Here is a 22632-nt window from a genome sequence, read left to right on the forward strand (position 1 = left end):
CAAAAATACACTTACTGCTATTCAATGAGAGCTAATCGGATAAATAGATTGTTTAAAATGGCCACAAAGGTCAAGATTCATTTAGTATTAAGTATTCTGGTGTGTTTCGTATTCTATAATTTCATCTTGTGGCGCTAAATAGTAAGAACATGTTAAATGAATATGTAACTGTCAATGTCAATCAAAAATATTTGTAAAGGCAGAATTTTGATACAGTTCTTGTTGGATCTGTGTGACTCCCAACCACTGTAATGTCCATCCATCCATTTTCTACCGCTTGTCCCTTTCGGGGTCGTGGGGGGTCGCTGGAGCCTATCTCAGCTGCATTCGGGCGGTAGGCGGCGTACACCCTGGATAAGTCACCACCTCATCGCAGGGCCAACACAGATAGACAGACAACATTCACACACTATGGCCAATTTAGTGTTGCCAATCAACCTATCCCCAGGTGCATGTCTTTGGAGGTGGGAGGAAGTACCCGGAGGGAACCCATGCAGTCACAGGGGGAGAACATGCAAACTCCACACAGAAAAATCCAGAGCGCAGGATCGAACCCAGGACCTTCGTATTGTGAGGCAGACGCACTAACCCCTGTTCCACCGTGCTGCCCCCACTGTAATGTATCACAGCAAATTATCCCAGTAATTCCCTAAATTGTCCAAAAACTAGTACTGTGGAACCTCCGTTTACGAACCTAATTGGTTCGTGTAAGTCGAAAAGTTTGTATATTGAAGCACATTTTTCCAAAACAATATAAATATGAATAATGGGTTCCAGCGTGGAGAAAAGTCCATGTTTTAGTAAAGGGTTGTAAACGTTGATATACAGTACTGTATATCAAAAAAACATAACACGGGGGGTGACGGATCAACTTTGCGTTTAATAACAACGCCAAAACAAAAACAACTAGCTTTACTGGGGCGGCATAGCTCAGTTGGTAGAGTGGCCGTGCCAGCAACTTGAGGGTTCCAGGTTCGATCCCCGATTCCGCCATCCTAGTCACTGCCGTTGTGTCCTTGGGTAAGACACTTTACCCACCTGCTCCCAGTGCCACCCACACTGGTTTAAATGTAATTTAGATATTGGGTTTCACTATGTAAAGCGCTTTGAGTCACTAGAGAAAAGCGCTATATAAATATAATTCACTTCACTTCACTTCACTACTATCCTTATTCGGAGCCAGTCTGGGCACGCACACATACTGTCACTAGCCCCGTGGTGCACTCACAGTTTGAGGTAACAAAACTCCTTAACTTTAACAGCCATGTTGCAACAACGATTAGGAATAAAACATCAAATCCACTGTACCTTGTTGGTTAATCTTCTTTGTGTGCATCGGAAGGGAGAGGGAGTGTGGAAAGAGGCAGTGTCGACAACGCTGTGGATACCTCCTGAATGTTTTAAACTTGTTCATTGCTTTTTTTGGACCCATATTGAGCTAACATAACTAGAAAATGCTATAAAAGGTTAAAAAAACACTTAAGAAGTACACAAAGTAGAATTTAGAACAGTAGCTCACGACCGCAATGCTGTGCTGAACGCATGAGCACCAGAAATCGATCAGCCCGCACACAACGGATGTGCTGACGGGCACACAATGGGTGGATGAAACATTGATACACTGAGACAAGGCTTGTTTATCAAAGCGTTTTCTTATTAGGTCTGTGGTTCGTAAAGCAAAAAAAATCGTGCAAAGAGGGGTTCGTAAAACGAGGTTTCACTGTACTTATCAACTACAAATAATATATATTTTTACCTCATCGAAGGCAGGAATACCCAAAGTGGCGCACACGGGCCATATTTGGCCACCTGATTCGGCCATCAAGTGCATTGACAAAGGGTGGCTTCCCAAATGTAAAACATATGAACCCTGGCCTCTTTCAAGCTCACACAATTATTGCTGGCATGTATGCAAGGCTAACTCGCTGCAAGCTATCAAAAGTCTCAAAGCCTTGGACACACCCCTGATCTAAGCAACTTACAGTACAGTGACATCCAGAAAAAGTAAATGCTCTTTTACCAGTTTGCAGAAGGTCCACATCTAGTGGCCTAGTGGTTAGAGATCAGTAGGTCGTGAGTTCAAACCCCAGCCGAGTCATACCAAAGACTATAAAAATGGGACCCATTACCTCCCTGCTTGGCATTCAGCATCAAGGGTTGGAATTGGGGGTTAAATCACCAAAAATAATCCCCTGGAACAAGGGGATGGTCAAATGCAGAGGATAATCTCACCACACCTAGTGTGTGTGTGACTCTCAGTGGTACTTTTTAACTTTAATCTAGTGTTGTTGATACTGGCAACTGCATGGCTGAGGAAGTACAACTACTGCCCTATACTTGACTGATTGAAAAGAATATATAGGCATTTTACTATTTATTTAAAACGCTGGTTTGTGAAAGTATCTCCTGATAACCCTCAATAATTGACGACTACACTTTAACATTTTGTATAACTTTTATTTATCCACATTGTCCAGGGTGTACCCCGCCTTCCGCCCGAATGCAGCTGAGATAGGCTCCAGCACCCCCCGCGACCACGAACGGGACAAGCGGTAGAAAATGGATGGATGGATGTTCATTATTCAAATTTGAGGTTGCCCTTTTCATTTTAGCTTTGACAAATTTTCTTTAAGTAAATAAACTTGCATTTCACTCTAGTATTGTGCTCCATATGTGCTCTGTTCCAAATACTGTGAATGCACGTAAATTGTTATTTTGGCAGGAACATTTTATGTTTGCTCATGCGTCTTGCAAATGCACGTGCGCAAACGGACGCGTAGCTCAGTAAATGAGTCAGTGACATTGCTAACACTGAGAGAAGACAGTTCACGCCACTCAAAAGGCACCGCTTTTTAAAGGCACACACACTAATTGACAGATAATACATTATGCACACTTATCTAATAAAAACTCACTACTCACTACAATAATTACTTGTACTGGTATTACATTCATTATCTAGTAATTATGTTAGCAATGAAATTGTTTGGCCAGGTAACTTTTAGCAATACCTAATTACTTACTAATCACTAATTACTTAGTGATTTTCCCGAAAGGGACAAGCGTTAGAAAATGGATGGATGGATTTTCCCAAAACTAGTAAGTAATATTTTTGGCACCTATAGTAACTAGCAAATGACATGTTTAAAGTCATTTTCCCAACACTATACCGTAGAAACTAATGTGTTTCCCTAACATTGGTATCTAGTAACTATAATAAATTGCTTTTAAAAGTAATTTGCCCAACACTAGTAACTGGAAACAAATATGTTTCCCCAATAGTAACTGTAACTAATTACTTTTAAAAAGTAAAAAGGTCAACACGAATGAATACAAACCAATATGTTTCCCCAAAATTGGTATCTGGTAACTATAACTAATTACTTGGTAAATGTAATTTGCCCAACCCTATTAAGCAATACGCTTACCCAACATTGGTATCTAGTAACTATAACTAATTACTTGTTAAATGTACTTTTGCCCAACTATAGTAACTAATACATTTAACCAACATTGGTAACTAGTAACTACAACTACTTTTAAAAAGTAGTTGTAGAAGCATTTAAGTCCCATCTTAAAACTAATTTGATTTGATTTCTCATTGTTACCCATTGGGTTGAGTTTTTTCTTGCCCTGATGTCGGATCTAAGCCGTTGTGGCTTGTGCAGCCCTTTGAGACATTTGTGATTAAGAGCTATATAAATAAACGTTGATTGATTGATTGATTGAAAAAGTAATATGGCCGACACGAGTCACTAGAAACTAATGTGTTTCCCCAACATTAGTATCTAGTAACTATAACTAATTACTTGGTAAATGTAATTTGCCCAACTCTAGTAACTAGCACATTTGCCCATCATTGAAAACTCGTGACTACAACTAATTACTTTTAAGAAGTAATGTGGCCAACACTAGTAAATACAAACTAATGTTTCCCCAACATTGGTATCAATTAACTATAACGAATAACTTTTAAAAAGTAATGTGGCAACACTAGTAACTAGAAACAAATGTTTCCCCAACATTGGTATCTAGTAACTATAACTAATTAGTTGCTAAATGTAATTTGCCTATAACTAATTAGTTGCTAAATGTAATTTGCCCAACTATAACGAATTACTTTTAAAAGGTAATGTGGCAACACTAGTAACTATAAACGAATCTGTTTCCCCAACATTGGTATCTAGTAACTATAACTAATTAGTCGCTAAATGTAATTTGCCCAACTCTAGTAACTAATACATTTTCCCAACATTGGTAACTAGTAACTATAACTAATTAATTTTAATAAGTAATGTGGCCAACACTAGTAACTAGAAACAAATGTTTCCCCAACATTGGTATCTAGTAACTATAACTAATTAGTTGCTAAATGTAATTTGCCCAACTCTAGTAACTAATACATTTTCCCAACATTGGTAACTAGTAACTATAACTAGTTACTTTTAAAAAGTAATGTGGCCAACACTAGCAACTAAAAACGAATGTTTCCTTAACATCGAGTAACTATAACTAATTACTTGGTAAATGTAATTTGCCCAACATTGGTAACTAGTAACTATAACTAATCACTTTTAAAAAGTAATGTGGCCAACACTAGTAACTTGAAACTAATGTTTCCCCAACATCGGCATCGAGTAACTATAGCTAATTTCTTGGTAAATGTAATTTGCCCAACCCTCGTAACTAATACATTTGCCCATCATTGATAACTAGTAACTACAACTAATTACTTTTAAAAAGTAATGTGTCCAACACCAGTAACTGGAAACTAATGTTTCTCCAACATTGGTATCGAGTAACTATAACAAATTACTTGGTAAATGTAATTTTCCCAACTCCAGTAACTAATACATTTGCCCAACATTTGTAACTAGTAATTGTAACTAATTACTTCTAAAAAGTAATGTGGCCAACACTAGTAACTAGAAACACATGTTTCCCCAACTTTGGTATCTAGTAACTATAACTAATTACTTGGTAAATGTAATTTACCCAACTCTAGTAACTACTACATTTTCCCAACATTGGTAACTAGTAACTATAACTAATCACGTTTAAAAAGTAATGTGGCCAACACTAGTAACTGGAAACTAATGTTTCCCCAACATTGGTATCGAGTAACTATAACTATCCATCCATCCATTCTCTACCGCTTGTCCCTTTTGGGGTGGCGGGGGGTGCTGGAGCCTATCTCAGCTACAGTCGGGCGGAAGGCGGGGTACACCCTGGACAAGTCGCCATCTCATCACTGGGCCAACACAGATAGACAGACAACATTCACACTCACATATAACTAATTACTTGGTAAATGTAATTTGCCCAACCCTAGTAACTAATACATTTGACCACTAGTAACTACAAACATTACCTTTTTAAAAGTAATTTACCCAACCCTAGTAACTAGTAGCTAACAATTTTGCCCAACTCTGGAAACACATAACAACCTAATTACTAAGGAATTTGTCCGTCGTGTCATAGGTGAGCCGCAGCCTTTTTTTTTTCTTTTTTTTTTTACATGTTTTAATCTTGAATGAGATGAGAAGTCCTAACCACAAAGATGTTAAATAACAATAATAAGCGATGGAAATCAATTCCTCGCCTGGCAGAAGTGGACTGCACCTATACAAGGTATAAAGCTTGTAGTTGATGATTCCCCCTGCAGAGTGTTAATGAGATGGCTGACCTGCTGGTAAATTATGCTCTTAAATTTCCTGTAGATGCTTTTTTTCCCGCCTGCTGTCGCGGAAGCAATGAGGCGGTGAACACCCCCCACCCCCACACCCCACCCCACCATCCACCCCCCAATCCCCACCCCGCCCCCTCCACGCCGCGCAGCAAGGCACAAGCATCGTTCCAGTTTGGCCACCGCTGCCTGGATCCCACGGACAAAACACGCACTGCTTGATTTCCAGAATATTTTTTTTTGTGTTTTGCCTTCGGATGTGTTGTCCCAGTGCGTGACGAGCATTTGTATGCAGCAAACTTTCACTTATGGTCGGCGAAGATGCGGGCAACTTGTGGTTTCTCCCCGGGAAACACCGCCGTGCTGCTGCTGCTGTGGATGCTGCTGGCAGGTAGGAGTCAGCATCACTTGCACTTTGCAACAATAGAGGGGGGAAAAAATACTTAAAAAATTGTGACAAAAAAAAAGAAAGAATTAGTTGTTGGTTGGGGGGGTGACGTCATAGCCTATACAGTCTCATTGTGTCTTCCACATCTGAACACAATATCATGTAAACAGCTCATTAAATGGACAAACTACAGCACTTATCATTTAAAATCAAAATATAACATTTTGTTTTTTTTCCCCTAAACCCAAACAATGCTGACTTTGTGTATTTGTTATGGCACGATGGTGTCAAGGGTCGTATGTCATAATAATATAATTTTACACTCCCACAGCCCAACTGTACTAACAGTGTATAGTCTATATTTAAAAGTGGTGCTCACGGCTCATGAGCGTGGGCATCATTGTGTGCGGCAAAGTATTTTCCGTACAGGTCAAAAGTAGTGAGATAAGGATTTACAGAAAAAATTAAGGATGTGGGGTTCACTTTGACACATTTTCTACATGCTAAACCAGTGGTCGAGAGCCATGAAAGCCAAATATTTTAAAAAGTTTTTCCGTAAGAGCCGTTTAAAAAATGTTAACACTGAATACAACAAAATACGTGCATTTTTAAGTTAGACCAACATTTTTAGAATATAATAAATTTCTTATTATTTTTAATAACAGTGTTATTGTGAAGCTAGCCAATAATAAATAAAATACTTCTTACCATTAATGTGACTTCTGGTGCTGCATGGTTTTGCTGATGGCTTTGTAGTCTGGTTGATAAGTTTTTTTAACACTGTAATTACCAGCGGAATTATTCATTACTTATCGTGTTAAGCAATGTCAGCTACGATTTATCTGAGAGCCAGATGCAGTCATCAAAAGAGCCACATCTGGCTCCAAAGCCATAGGTTCCCTACCCCTGTGCTAAACTATCTGAACAAAACATTTTAGCTTTGTGTTTAGTGAAACAAATATAATTAGTGTAATACCTAAATTAACCCCCTTGAGATATCTGTTTTTAGTTTTATTATTATTATTTCTTACTAGTATTATTTTTATCCCACCAATTAAAATAACTTTTTGAGTGCTTCAGCACAACAAACGTATCACATCAGCATGTTCATCATGACCGGATTCAAAGAAACCATCATAGACTATACACCAGGGGTGTCAAATTCATCCTAGATCAGGGGCCACATGGAGAAAAATCTACTCCCAAGTTGGCCGGACTGGTAAAATCACGGCACGATAACTTAAAAATAAAGACAACTTCAGATTGTTTTCTTTGTTTAAAAGTAGAAGAAGCAAATTCTGAAAATGTACAAATCATAATGTTATTGGTTTTTTTTACACTTACATAGTATTCTATCTTTATTTTACACTTTCTGAATAAATGATGTGATAATGTTCATCAGTCAACTCATTGGTGTTCAATTTCAATCTATCAAGATAAAAAAATAATATCAAAATCAAATTACAGGATGTTATTTATGTAGTTTGCTCATTTTCCTCGACTGGTGCACTAACATCATGTGATTTTTTTAATTTTTTTTACATATGTAGCATCATCTACAATGATACAAATAATTGCTATCTAGTGGACACATTTAGAACAGCTGTTTCTTTCATTAAAAAATGTCGGCTCATTTTTATACTTAGCAAACTCATCCCGCGGGCCGGATAAAACCTGTTCGCGAGCCTGATCCGGCCCACGGGCCGTACGTTTGACACCCATGCTATACACAGTAAGACGCACGGGTTGTCGGCCATTCTGGATGTCAGCTCCCATTTTGGGGGGGATTTAGGCCGGTTCTATTTTTTGTATGTGTGTGTGTGTGTGTGTGTGTGTTCTGCTCTAATCTGGGACGTGTTTATTATGACTGTATAATTAAAAAAACAGCTGCAGTCCGTAAATGGCCCCTAAGCCGCACTTTGGACACCTGTGAGATATACTATGACTTTTTACCTTTTTCTTGATATTCTTCACCTTTTGTGTAAACCAGCCCAGAGTAGGTCAATATATGCTTAACTACTTAAAGTAAACATTGATGCAAATAATTATTATTAGTATAATGTGTGATAGAGTGATTAGTCCTTCTCAAATAGTGCTTTTTTTTAGCACTTGGCTTCACTGTAACCACGGTAGGAGACGAGGTCAGACCGGTATGTTGTTTCCTTTAATGTTAATAAGCTTACAATGCTGTGCAGAAGTACAGTTCAAACTATATTATAGACAAATTATACTATTTGTAGTCACGGTGAACAATGGGGGGGTCGCCAATTATTATTTTTCCCCCCACGGGGGGTGTAACAGAAAATATTTGAGAAGCAATGTCTAGTGGTACGCTAAAGCAGTGGTTCTCAAATGGGGGTACGCGTACCCCTGGGGGTACTTGAAGGTATGCCAAGGGGTACGTGAGATTTTTTTTTAAATATTCTAAAAATAACAACAATTCAAAAATCCTTTATAAATATATTTATTGAATTATACTTCAACAAAATATGAATGTAAGTTCATAAACTGAACATCAAATCAAGTAGGCTATTCCATTCATTACCATAAACCCAGAGTTTCCCCCATGCCATGATGGTTTGACCCTTACTAAAATGTCTGTCAAAAAGAACTGTGAAAAGAAATGCAACAATGCAATATTCAGTGTTGACAGCTAGGTTTTTTGTGGACATGTTCCATAAATATTGATGTTAAAGATTTCTTTTTTTGTGAAGAAATGTTTAGAATTAAGTTCATGAATCCAGATGGATCTCTATTACAATCCCCAAAGAGGGCACTTTAAGTTGATGATTACTTCTATGTGTAGAAATATTTATTTATAATTGAATCACTTGTTTATTTTTCAACAAGTTTTTAGTTATTTTTATATCTTTATATCTATTTTCCAAATAGTTCAAAAAAGACCACTACAAATGAGCAATATTTTGCACTGTTATATACCGGTAATTTAATAAACCAGAAACTGATGACATAGTGCTGTATTTTACTTCTTTATCTCTTTTATTTCAACCAAAAATGCTTTGCTCTGATTAGGGGGTACTTGAATTAAAAAAATGTTCACAAGGGGTACATCACTGAAAAAAGGTTGAGAACCACTGCGCTGAAGGATCACCTAATTAAATATTCAAACACAGTGTTACTGTTCAAACGGTGTGTAATGTTACAGTGCCTAAAATATTAATCACTCTTGCTAAATAAAACATCTGTCTTGTTTTTTAATGAATATTTAGGCCTACAACACAGCTGTTTTTTAATGTTGGTCATTATGGTGGTACTTGGTGAACCAAGTGTTTTCTGAGGTGGTATTTGATAAAAAAAAAAAGAAAAGAAAAGAGAGAGAGAACCACTGGTCTAATATATCAAATTTTCAATGAAAAAAATGGCCATTGGCTCACACTTTGAATACCCTTGTCCTCACTATCCTATCAGGGGTTAGTGTGGATATGCTTTGCTTGTAATGTATATTTCAATTTTTATCCTTCAGAAAAACACTTGAATGTCATCTTTTCAGTTTGTGAAAAGATGACTGATGAAGTGTGCTACGAAAAAGGCACGCTTGGATTAGTTTGGTGTGGAAGAGTTTAGTCATTTGCAATTAACCATGCATTTTGACATCTGACCTCGCACAGAAAACAGCACAGAACACAAAAAACTGAGTAGGTTGTAAAATGTTCTGCTTTTAGCCGACTTTGCACTGATAAGTAATATGACATAGATAAAGTAAAAGTAGTGAATATAATCATTAGAGTGCACAAAGTGCATTTTTTTATATAAAAGAAAAAATAATTAATGGGATATATTATTAGATAATTTTCCAATTAGCGTTGTCACCTGCAGCACAAGATGTCTTGTTCAGATGGCTTATAACGTCTTTATGTTCAAAATGGCTTCCGCATGGTTCAACCTCGGTGCATGCGTCCCTCCATGGACCAAGTTTGGATATCGCTGCTCTTTCGCTTCATGCGCGGCCTTCATGCTCGTGTGCGTTTATTTCTGCAAAAGTCGACTTACGAGCAGTAAACTGCCGACCGACGTAATCTACCCAGGGGAGCTTTCTTTTCTTCTTGCAGGGCTGCTAATATGATTCATGATGATTTTCCAGGTGACATGACCGTATGTAATGTCCTCGGAATATTTGTCATGTCGACATCAGCAGCTTTATGCATTTCACAGGGCAAACAAAGGCTGATTGATGTAGCTTTGCATCAGAGCACTCCATGACGTTCCTGATTGGCTGCACGCTCCTGTTGCTCTGCTTTGATTAATAAAGTGAACGTCACTCCATGCGTGCTGCACTGGACTCCTTGTGAGAGCCACTCACCTGGCTGATGTGGCAACAAAAGAGGTGGAATCTGAGGGAGATGAGGCGAGCGGCAGGTCGGGCAGGTGTGCAGCAGCTGCTCACATCTCCGGACAAACACCGGCTGTTTGTTTTCTTTAGGAAAATATTGTGTGCGATACGAGCGCACACATGTTTGTTATCTGCTGCCAAAAGGACATCACATTGAATTTAGTGTCCGCTCAACCTTTTAATGACAAGGACAGAGAAGAAGAGGTTGATGGAGCGCCTCAACATATCACATATACCTAAATGTTGTTTGGGGGGTTTATGAAAGCGCTGTCAGCCTTTATATTATTGTGTTAAACTCAAGGCCCGGGGGCCACAACTGGCCTGCCACATCATTTTATATGGCCCACAAAAGCCTGGCAATATTGTTTCAATAAAGTACTTTCTTACTAAATGTATACTTTTTTCCCATTCTGGCAGTAAAAATATATGCACGGCATGAAATTGCATATAAACTTCAATAGTATCCAATATTGAAATAAATATTATGTTATCATACATTCTAAACATTTATTTTTCTTAAAAAAGAAACAAATACTTAAATATCTGCTTGACTTATGATTGTAAAGCAAGTTAGCCATGTACACTGTAAAAATTACAATAATTGTTTCGGTAAAATTTATGGTGGTTTTTAATACAGCATATTACTGCATCGTACCACTTTCTATTACTGTAAACATCTGGCGACTTAATTGCCAGTTTTACCGTAAAATATATGGTTATTTTTTTGTTGTTTGTGTTGTTTCAAGTCCGGCAGCTCAATTGCCGGAATAAAAAAAAAAGACTGGTTTTGGTTTTCCATTGACAGTAATATGATGTAAAAAAAAAAAAAAAAATCACACTATAAATTTTACAGTAAAATTCTGGCGACTAATCTGACAGTTTTTACCGTAAAAAAACCCCGTTTTTTTCCATTCACCGTAATACAGCATGTTGTACTTAAAAAAAATAATAAAATACACTGTGTATACAATTATATATACTAAGTTGAGGTTTTTTTCCTGTAAAAGCTACATATTTTTTTACAGTGTACATAAAAATATATATTATATTGAAACGCATAGTCTAATGTATATATTATCCGCTGTTCCAAGGATAGTGCAGAATGAAAAAGAGTTTGACATCCCTGCTTTAAATGATATTAAAAGTTTATTCTGTTTCAAACCATTTCAACATGCTTTTGTTATTGTGGGTGTTGTTTGCAATGGTGCATCATATTTTTGGTACAGTGCACTTCGGTTTTTGTACGCCCCACTGGGTTTCTGACTAAAATGTTCACATGCACATAATAAACTAGTCCAGGAGTGTCCAAAATGCGACCCAGGGGTCATTTTGCGGCCCATAGCACATTCTAAAAAGACCATTACTAAAAATAACCACACACATAAAAAGTGGTATATTAGCGCAAACAGCTGTAATGTAACAAGACAAAATTGAAATGTTGACGCTAATACTACAAAGCTGACATGCAGGCTATTGTTTTTTCTTTAAAAAATCTACATATTTAAAAAAATTTCAATGTCATAATGGCCCCCGCATCCATTTATTTTTCAGTGGAAAAAGTTTGGACACCCCTGAACTAGCCCGTTAGTAATCGAGTGCCTAAAAACAGCAGAAACCACATGTTTGTGGCTCACTTGTTGAGCTTTTTTAAAAATGCCACTATGGGCCCACAGAAAGTTACGAGTGGTAGCACTTTGATAAAGAAGGTGAGAAACACTATTGAAATCAAGAAATAACTTGTCGCACAGTTCAAGGTGCCTCTCCCCTTCCCTCCTTCTTCCCTCAAGAGTCTCAGGATATTTTATTCTACATTGTTTTCTGCATATGTAACTACAGTGGAACCTCGATTTTCAAATTTAATTGAGTCTTGAACATGGGTCGTAAATCAAAAAGTTTGTTTAGTGAAGCATCGTTCCCCATAAGAAACAATGTAAACATGAATAATTGGTTCTATCTTTCAGCAAAAGACTGCACACTTTGAACACACTATAATGTATATACATATATGTCAAACAAACATAACAAGGGGGTAATGAATCAACTATATCTTTGTTATCAAAATAACACAACAACAACGACAAGCCGAACCGTCACAGCGTGCGCGCACACAAAACAAGAACATTAACATCCATCCATCCATCCATTTTCTACCGCTTATTCCCTTTGGGGTCGCGGGGGGCGCTGGAGCCTATCTCAGCTACAATCGGGCGGAAGGCGGTGTACACCCTGGACAAGTCGCCACCTCATCGCAGGGCCAACACAGATAGACAGACAACATTCACACACTAGGGCCAATTTTAGTGTTGCCAATCAACTTATCTAAGGCTGCAGCTAACGATTATTTTTCTATCGATTAATCTATAGATTATTTTTTCGATTAATCGGTTAATCTATAGATTATTTTTTCGATTAATCTATAGATTATTTTTCCTTTTACCGATTATTTTTTTTATTTAAAATGAAGATGAAAAAATAAATGTAGGCCAGTTTTTTCAAAAGGCATGGCTTTTATTTACAAAAAAAAAAAGTATGGCCACTCAGTCAACATTGACAACAACATGACAAAATATTCTGTAACAATGTAAACATTTAACAAAATTAAAAGTAGCTTATTTGCTTTTAATGTGCAAATATAAAAGTAAACATCCAGTGCAAATCTTAATATTCTGCAATAGTATAAGCATTTCAAAAGTAAAAGTATTGCTTATTTTGCTTTAAAATGTGCAAAAATAAAGATAAACATCCAATTCAAAAAAGTGCAAAACGGAAATATTCTGTAACAACAGTGTAAACATTTCAACAAAAGTAAAAGTATTGCTTATTTGCTAAAATGTGCAAAAATAAAGATAAACATCCAATACAAAAAAGTGCAAAACGAAATATTCTGTAACAACAGTGTAAACATTTCAACAAAAGTAAAACTTTTGCTTATTTTGCTTAATAACACAACAATGATAGTATGATTAAAGTGAAAGTTAATTGTTCGTTTGTACATAGTATACGTAATTGTTAATGTTGTAAAAGGTATTTGCACAACTAATTAACGTTAGCGTTAAAGAGGAGCGCGTCTTTGTAAACACTGAACAGGCACGCCAAACGCTCCTCTCAGAGCGAAACGGTGCTTTAGTTTATGAATTTACAACGCAGATACAAATGACACATTCATGTTTTTGTGTAATGATGACAACGTATACTCACGCGGACGATTGACTAGTTGATGGTGATGGCAAGAACGCTGCCGTTGTGCTGCTATGATAGGCCATTTCCGCTCGACACAGTGTGCATACAACAACATTATTAGCAGAGGTGGGTAGAGTAGCCAGAAATTGTACTCAAGTAAGAGTACTGTTACTTTAGAGATTTATTACTCAAGTAAAAGTAAGGAGTAGTCACCCAAATATTTACTTGAGTAAAAGTAAAAAGTATGTTGTGAAAAAACTACTCAAGTACTGAGTAACATACACACACATATCATATATATATATATATATATATATATATATATATATATATATATATATATGTGTGTATATATATATACACACACACACACACACACACACACACACACATATATATATATATATATATATATATATATATACATACATTGATATATACAGTGTATAATTTATATTTATTTATTTTGCCGTGTTTGTTTACATGTTAAAGGTGTTTTAATAATTATACATGCATGTTTAACATATAGATTCCTTTCTTTCATGAAGACAAGAATATAAGTTGGTGTATTACCTGATTCTGATGACTTGCATTGATTGTAATCAGGAAGCAGTGCTGGTAACGTCCACGTTTTCAAATGGAGGAGAAAAAAAGTTCCTCCTTTCTGTCTAATACCACATGAAAGTGGTTGTTATTTGGCATCTTATTTGTCCACCTTCCATATTCGTTTTTATACCCTTTACAAGAAATACATTGGCGGCAAACTCCGTAGCTTGCTAGCTTGTTTGCGCTGGCTTTCGGAGACTCTTATTTTGAAAGCGCAGGCGCGATGGAGCGGGACTTTTATTGTGAAGACAGGAACTGTGCAGTCAGTCTTTACGGTTGAAATAAAAAAAGGGTCTTTTTTCCTTCACACTTTTGATTGATTGATTGGAACTTTTATTAGTAGATTGCACAGTACAGTGCATATTCCGTACAATTGACCACTAAATGGTAACACCCGAAGTTAGCTCGGAGCCAGTCAGGTCATGTGACCCCTGGCTCTGTTTGATTGGTCCAACGTCACCAGTGACTGCATCTGATTGGTGGAACGAAGTGAAACGTCACCAGTAAGGCAGGCACTTTGAAGGTCTGTCTGACAGACCAAAACAAACAAAGCGTGCATTAACAGATCGATAAAAATTAGTAGCGAGTAGCGAGCTGAATGTAGATAAAAGTAGCGGAGTAAAAGTAGCGTTTCTTCTAAGGCCGTTTATTGAAATACTCCCACACCTTTGACGACTTTTGGCGTGCTTTTTTCCCCTCGCTCGCACCGCTCGCATCGTCTGCTTTGCGCTCCGCCATGACGGTAGTGTGACGTAAATATGCGACGCGTCGACGAACAAAAACGTCCTCGACGTATTTACGTAACCGATGACGTCGACTACGTCGACGCGTCGTTTCAGCCCTAAACTTATCCCCAGGTGCATGTCTTTGGAAGTGGGAGGAAGCCGGAGTACCCGGAGAGAACCCACGCAGTCACGGGGAGAACATGCAAACTCCACACAGAAAGATCCCGAGCCTGGAATTGAACCCAAGACTACTCAGGACCTTCGTATTGTGAGGCAGATGCACTAACCCCTCTTCCACCGTGCTGCCCACATTAACATCCATGTTGCTTAAATTTTTTTTTTTTTTTCAATTCAAAAATAAAATAATATTTTTTGGCGATCCGAAAACGGAAGATGACGGCACGAGGGGGGGCGCAAAGATGAGGGGAAGTGTGTGTGGGTTCCCTCTCCTCTCTAAGTTTAAGTCCACAGCGAATCCCTCCTTCTTTCTAGGCTGGTTGGTCGGCTTTTTAGAACCCATATTGATTAGGCAAAGTGGACAACACTTGGTGAATGGCGAGGAAAGAAACACACGCTGAAGCACTGAGAAGTGGCGACCGAGTAATGGTCTGCGTAAACAGCAGAGGTGTGGACTCGAGTCACATGACTTGGACTCGAGTCAGACTCGAGTCATGAATTTGATGACTTTAGACTCGACTTGACAAAATGTAAAAAGACTTGCAACTCGACTTAGACTTTAACATCAATGACTTGTGACTTCACTTGGACTTGAGCCTTTTGAATTGACATGACTTGACATGACTTGCTACTTTCCCCAAAACCCAAAGATGAAAAAGTTATTCGGGAGCGCTCCGTATTTTTCATTGTGTACTTGTCTATCAGCGTTGCGTGTGTCAGCTGGTGTGGTCTCAGTACAACAGCCAATCAAATTAGATCTACTTTGTTTTCATCACACAGCATTCATCCAATCAAATTGCAGGACAACCAACGAAGAAGACATGTCCAAACCACACGCCAGTGAACAAAAAATGATACCTAAAATAATTTTGTTTGGGTATAAAAATTACGAGGTGGTCAACACAAAACGGTTTGCAGTATGCAACACATGCGGTTCGAAAATTACTGATGGAGAGGCAACAACTTCCAACTTCGTCCGGCATTTGAAGTTGCACAAAGAACGGTAAGTTTTGAATGTAAGATAACGTTTATTGGCTAAGTAACGTGACTTTTATTTGCTGTGTAGTTAAATCAGTGAGGCTGTAAACTCACTGCTAACGTTATAACGTTATTGCAAACACGGGAATCTGTTGCAGTTCACTACCTTATTCATACTTTTTGTTCTGTGATTTTTTTTAAGCAGGGTTACGTTAGTCAATATATCACACGTAACGTTAGACGGCGGTCAGCAGCACCGCGTATTTTAGCCACCTAAAAAAAGACAAAAATAGTAAAATAAAGGTCAGTTAAAATGTATACTATATTATGAATATGTGTACCGTTTTAGCTAGCTTTCTGACATACTGTTGGTTGTTTACCTCAGTGGTCCCCAACCACCGGGCCGCGGCCCGGTACTGGTCCGTGGATCGATTGGTATCGGGCCGCACAAGAATTTTTTCTTTTTTTTTCTTTTTTTAATTAAATCAACATAAAAAACACAAGATACACTTACAAGTAGTGCACCAACCCAAAACAACTCTCTCCCCCTTTTGTTCTGGGCATTGAACATGAAGACTCTTCCTTCACTGTTCCGAGTGGCCATGAGAGTCTTGGCAGTGCCTGCCTCCAGTGCTCCAGTGGAGCGAGTTTTCAGCCATGGTGGCATCATACTACGCCCCCATCGTGCACAAATGACTGACAGACTCTTGGCTAATTTGGTCTTTTGCAAATGCAATGCAGCATAGGGCCCTGACATATAAAAAGTACAACTTTTTTGTTATGTTCACGTATATGTCATGTTTTTGCTTTTGTACAAATAAGTACATTTGAACTTTATTGTTCAATGTGTTTGTTCTGTAAAGGAATGAGTTAATGTTTAAAATGACTGGTTAATAGTGCTATTATAAAGTGCAATGTCAGCACAATTTTCTTTCCTGCAATTTAAAATGCACTTGTTTTAATAAATAAATACAGCGTTTGAAAAGCATACACAATCTGTGTTAATATATTAGTCTGTGGTTAAAAGGACTTGAAAGGACTCGAAACTCAAAATGCAGGACTTAGGACTTGACTTGAGACTTTCCAGTCTTGACTTTGGACTTGACTCGGGGCTTGCCTGTCTTGACTCGGGACTTGACTCGGACTTGAGGGCAAAGACTTGAGACTTACTTGTGACTTGCAAAACAATGACTTGGTCCCACCTCTGGTAAACAGGATGTGGTGTAGGGAGCTACGCCTCTCCAAAATGTTTCTGCCTCGTGTGTACTCTACTGCACAGGAAGTGATGTCATAAAAATGGCCACGCCCTAAGACTTCCAGCTGTATACAAAAGGAATGAGTGGATAAAGCATTGGTATACTGAGATATGGTTCGCACAAAGAAGCATATTTGGGTTGTAAACGGAAAAGTACACAAATACAGGGGTTCGGGTCATTGAGGTTTCACTGTATATTATTCTCTATAAAATAATCATATTTTTAGTCGTGCTGTCAAACTATTCATTTTTTTAGCAAATTAATCGACTTCTGAATTTGGATTAATCACAGGTTTTTACTCGCTTGCAGAATTCTAATTATCTTGAAAAAAGAACAATATTTGGACACAAATGCAATGTTACTTTCAGAATGTGAAACAGGAAGATGTTTGTAATGTTCTACTTGAATGCACCTGATTCATTTGCTCTAAACTTAGAAACAATTTTATCTCAAGTCGCAGCAGGATGTATTTTGAAGTGAAATTTGCCAGCGAGCACACCAGTCGCAGTCCTTACTCATCTTGACCCTGACATATGCATTGACCTGATCACTGACCTTATAACTACCCACGGTTAAGGTAAAGGAGCATCTGTTCTCAAAATTAATTGAGTGATCCATGCAATATTTTTTGTGATTAATCGCACAAGATAATGCATAAAATTAGACACCAATGTGTCTGGAACAGATTAATAGTATTTACATTATTCCTTAACGGAAAAAAAAAAAAATGTTCGTACAATACTGTCTTTCCACCCACTGTCTGTGGTATTGTCATGTCACTTTATTGTGCAGCTGTGCCTAATGTTGTGTCTCCTGAGCTTAATGGCATAACTGGAAAATGAATCTACTAAGCCTTATTTGTGGCTCTTTAATGTTTTAAACATTTCCCTAATGCATTACCGTTCCCGTCCTCCCTGCTGGTTGCGTGTTACTGATTGGTGAAGTGTTTCTTGCTGAGGTAATGAATCAGAGGAAATGGGCAATTAACGCTCAGTGACTAACAGCAGCCCACACTTTTAGATAAAGCAGAGAGGTTGAGGTTTTCAAATGTTGTTGAAAAGCACTTTGCTGCATAAATAACTTGTATTTATCCCAATGACCATTGGCTAATGATTAGTCCTATATTCATGCTATAGTAATTGATTAAGGCCAAGAGAATCAGCAAACGGCTTTTTTCTCAATCCTTTTAGCGACTATTTGTACGTAATCCATCACTTGCACAGGGTGAGCCACAGATGTTTTTACATAAAGGCATCGAACCGTTTGTCTTCTACCATGACCGTGTTTCTCTACCTTTGACCCTCTTTGCTCTTTGGTAACCTTAACCAAGCCATGTCTCCTCCATCCCAGAGGAGGCCATCATCTTTAACGTCACTCTCTTCCTCTCGCTTGCATCATTTTCATCAGCATCTTTTCTCTTCTAGAGGCACCAAAGCAATAAATCTCATTTGCTGCATGCTGCTATTTGATTTAGCTGCTTATTACATTACATGATTTAGTAAAGCTTCTGTTGTGTGTTGTGCCAATACGGAAGCGTCATTAATCTCCTCCATTTGTCTCTTTTGCTGTCACTGCCTCCTCTTTTAGTACAATTTGAAATCAGGTTTGTTGTTTTCCATATTTTCTATCAGGTTGTTGCTTCTCATCATGCATGCAAGGATTACAGATGTGCCAATCAATCTGCCCACCAATCAGCATCGGATGATTTTCTTGAAAAACTATTTGATCACCATTGCCGAGTTTTGCAATCGATCACAAACGCCGATCCCCTCTGACTGACACTATTTTTTTTAAATTCTTTTAGTCCCCCGGCTGACAAGCAGCTTCCAGTTAATTATGTGTATCCATACACAGTGTGGAGCCGCTCCCTTAAGATAAAAATAATCACCTCCATTACGGCAAATAAACTGCATTTCTTAGTATCTCAAGTGTCATTATCAAGTGACATTATCACTGGAGGAACAAGCCAGGAGTAGGAATGCTAACAGTTCACTTGAAACAACACCAAGAAATAAGTGTTTATTAAACTCAAAGAAGTGTAGATGGAAGCGCTTTGCAACAGAGAGTAAGCAGTTATTTACAGGAAATGAACAAGTAGATTAATAAAAGAGAGGAAATTATAACATCAGCTGTTGGTGTGTCAGCATTGTCACAGTCAGTACACGACATGTAAGAGAGCGGATCAATCCATAAATTGATGGTGTCGATACCATAGATAGTATCAGTATATGATCGATGCCAGAGTGATACGGTCAATATCTAAATTTTCTCTATTTTGTTTTGTTTTTATTAATGTTTACAAACTCTGAGAATAATTCCCTGGACATAAGAGGACTGGGAGCGCAAAACACAAAGCATTTAAATTAGTAGTATATGATCATTTTTCTTTTGTTTAATTATTGTGCACTATTGACTTTGTTTTGCTTAAAAAATGTATGTAATAAAACAAAATAAGGAACTTGTTTAAATATTGTGTTGATATTAATAAATTATAAATAGCACACACCATTAAAAACATTTAAAAAGGTGCAATTAGTACATGTGATCAGCATTGGTATCGGCCAATGTCACTCAGGAGTGAGCTTATCCCCTTTGCCAAAATAATAACATCTATAGTGGACATTTGTTTTATGGTACACATTTATGTAAAAAAAAGATGCAAAACACAAATTTCTACTGCATTGCAGGCACTGCAAACAAGCTGTCAAAATCTAAGATAGAAATACTAGATTTTAGTGGGAAAAACTATTGGAATTAACTAGCTGCATGGGCAGATCATTTCCCTTTGGTAATACATCCTAAATTAAGATTTGTATATCTAGAAATTAGCAGGACGTTTAAGATAGAAATAAGTATTTAATTCAAACAAAACAAGCATTATTCAACTTTCAATTCTTAATTGAAGCATCCTTGAGCTGTTTTCAGAATCTTTAAACAAGATTTTCTGTGTGGGTAAAACCAAAATATATTTTTTGAATAGTTATTTTCTCAATTTTAACATTTTTAACTAGAATAGAAAAAATATATAAATATGCCTGCTAAAATTAAGATTACTAAAAATATGTAAATAGCTCTTAAAACTCGGGAAATTTTGGGAAATACAATTTTAAATCTTGGCAAGTGGCAAATAATGTGCAGTGTGCTGGCTCTTAAATTTAACATTGACTATTGAAATGTATGTGAAACTGTGTAGTCTGCAAAAAACAAAGGTTATTTTATTGCCCCCCCCCCTCTGCGTGGAGGCTTCCCTCGCGCTGTGCTTTATCCTTTAGTCAGTTATGGGTCAGGCTTCCTCCTCATGCATGGTTAGAATCTAATTTGCTATGATGAAAGGACAAGGAGACATTGATTGAAATTGTGCCCTTTGGGAGTTTGGGCCTTTTGTTTCACACAGTCCTGAACTTAACTTATTTTCCAGTTCCCGGCTGGTGTCCTCTGTGTTTGACAAGTTACAATTAGGACTGAGACAAAGACGGACATGTGTGCCCTGGTGGTCTTAAACTGCAGATCCAGATGGGAGAGAATATTGTTTTGTGTTTCACATTCCTCCTAATTTCTGGACGTGTGACTTATGTTTTGTCAATCAACCACACACCAACTGTTTGTTCGATCCTTCACTTCTCTTGGAAATGTATTTTCCATCCGCTCATACGTTCCACCAACTAGTGGCCCAACTTTTGAGAGCTTCAGTTTTTATGATGTACTGTATGTTGAAGGATCAGCGCCTCCACTTTCCATAAGGCAACAACATCCCTCCCTTTGTTATATAATGCAATGTGTTTTTTTGTGTATGCAATTAAATGTGTAGTCTACCTTTCGAGCAAAGTAGGCTCCAGCATCCACTTGACTCCGAACCAAATAAGGATAAGCAGTAGAAAATGAAAGGATCATGTGTAGCACTGTTGAAGTTCTGAAATAATTCTAAAATATCTAGTGCTGATTCAAAAAGGAGTGATACATTTATTATGATGGATAATTAATTAATCTGATTAATATATTTTTAATCTCTTCTAAAAGAAAATGCTGAGAAAACTCCTCAACTTGAGGTATTTTTATTTTAGTTCATTGCATTATTATAATCATAGATATATATATATATATATATATATATATATATATATATATATATATATATATATATATATATATATATATATATATATATATATATATATATGTATATATATATATATATATATATATATATATATATATATATATATATATATATATATATATATATATATATATATATATATATAAAAAGTGGCATAATAAAGTAATTTATTGTTTTTATCAGACTTGAACAGATGCGGTCTGTCTTATGTACTAAAATGACCATCAGGTCCATATATAAAGTGCTGAAGTAGCACATCAGAAAACAGTAAGAATGTTGAACTTGTTTGCTTTTCCTCTGCTTCAGATAATATAAAAGAAGTAGGGATGTCCGATAATTTCGGCCTGCCGATATTATCGGGCGATAAATGCGTTAAAATGTAATATCGGAAATTATCGGTATCGTTTTTTTTATTATCGGTATCGTTTTTGTTTTTTTGTTTTTTTTGTTTTTTTTATTAAATCAACATAAAAAACACAAGATACACTTACAATTAGTGCACCAACCCAAAAAACCTCCCTCCCCCATTTACACTCATTCACACAAAAGGGTTGTTTCTTTCTATTATTAATATTCTGGTTCCTACATTATATATCAATATATATCAATACAGTCTGCAAGGGATACAGTCCGTAAGCACACATGATTGTGCGTGCTGCTGGTCCACTAATGGTACTAACCTTTGACAGTTAATTTTCATTAATTACTAGTTTCTATGTAACTGTTTTTGTATTGTTTTACTTTCTTTTTTATTCAAGAAAATGTTTTTAATTTATTTATCTTATTTTATAAATTAAAAAAAAAAGAACCATATCTTCACCATACCTGGTTGTCCAAATTAGGCATAATAATGTGTTAATTCCACGACTGCATATATCGGTTGATATCGGTATCGGTTGATATCGGTATCGGTAATTAAAGAGTTGGACAATATCGGAATATCGGATATCGGCAAAAAGCCATTATCGGACATCCCTAAAAAACACCTTCATCCCGAGGCCCCCCCTTAGGTTAAGGGGGGACGAGAGTATGCGATTTATGAAAATAACATTTTCCTTCATGGAAGTTAGTGGTTAGAGTGTCCGCCCTGAGATTGATAGGTTGTGAGTTCAAAACCCGGCCGAGTCATACCAAAGACTATAAAAATGGGACCCATTACCTCCCTGCT

The 22632-nt window shown here is 37.1% G+C and overlaps 1 protein-coding gene across 1 annotated transcript in view; it reads left to right on the forward strand.

Annotated features, from left to right (window-relative positions):
* Positions 1-5908: 5908 nt before the first annotated feature.
* Positions 5909-22632, forward strand: part of ret (ret proto-oncogene receptor tyrosine kinase) — a 68801-nt gene continuing 52077 nt past the window's right edge. Inside the window, exon 1 of the mRNA XM_061961995.1 lies at positions 5909-6077. Coding sequence (XP_061817979.1) covers positions 6008-6077 — 70 coding nt within the window. The 5' untranslated portion in view covers positions 5909-6007. The remainder of the gene's footprint in view (positions 6078-22632) is intronic.

This window comes from Nerophis lumbriciformis, linkage group LG02 (assembly GCF_033978685.3).
Source record: "Nerophis lumbriciformis linkage group LG02, RoL_Nlum_v2.1, whole genome shotgun sequence".
Lineage (NCBI taxonomy): Eukaryota > Metazoa > Chordata > Actinopteri > Syngnathiformes > Syngnathidae > Nerophis > Nerophis lumbriciformis.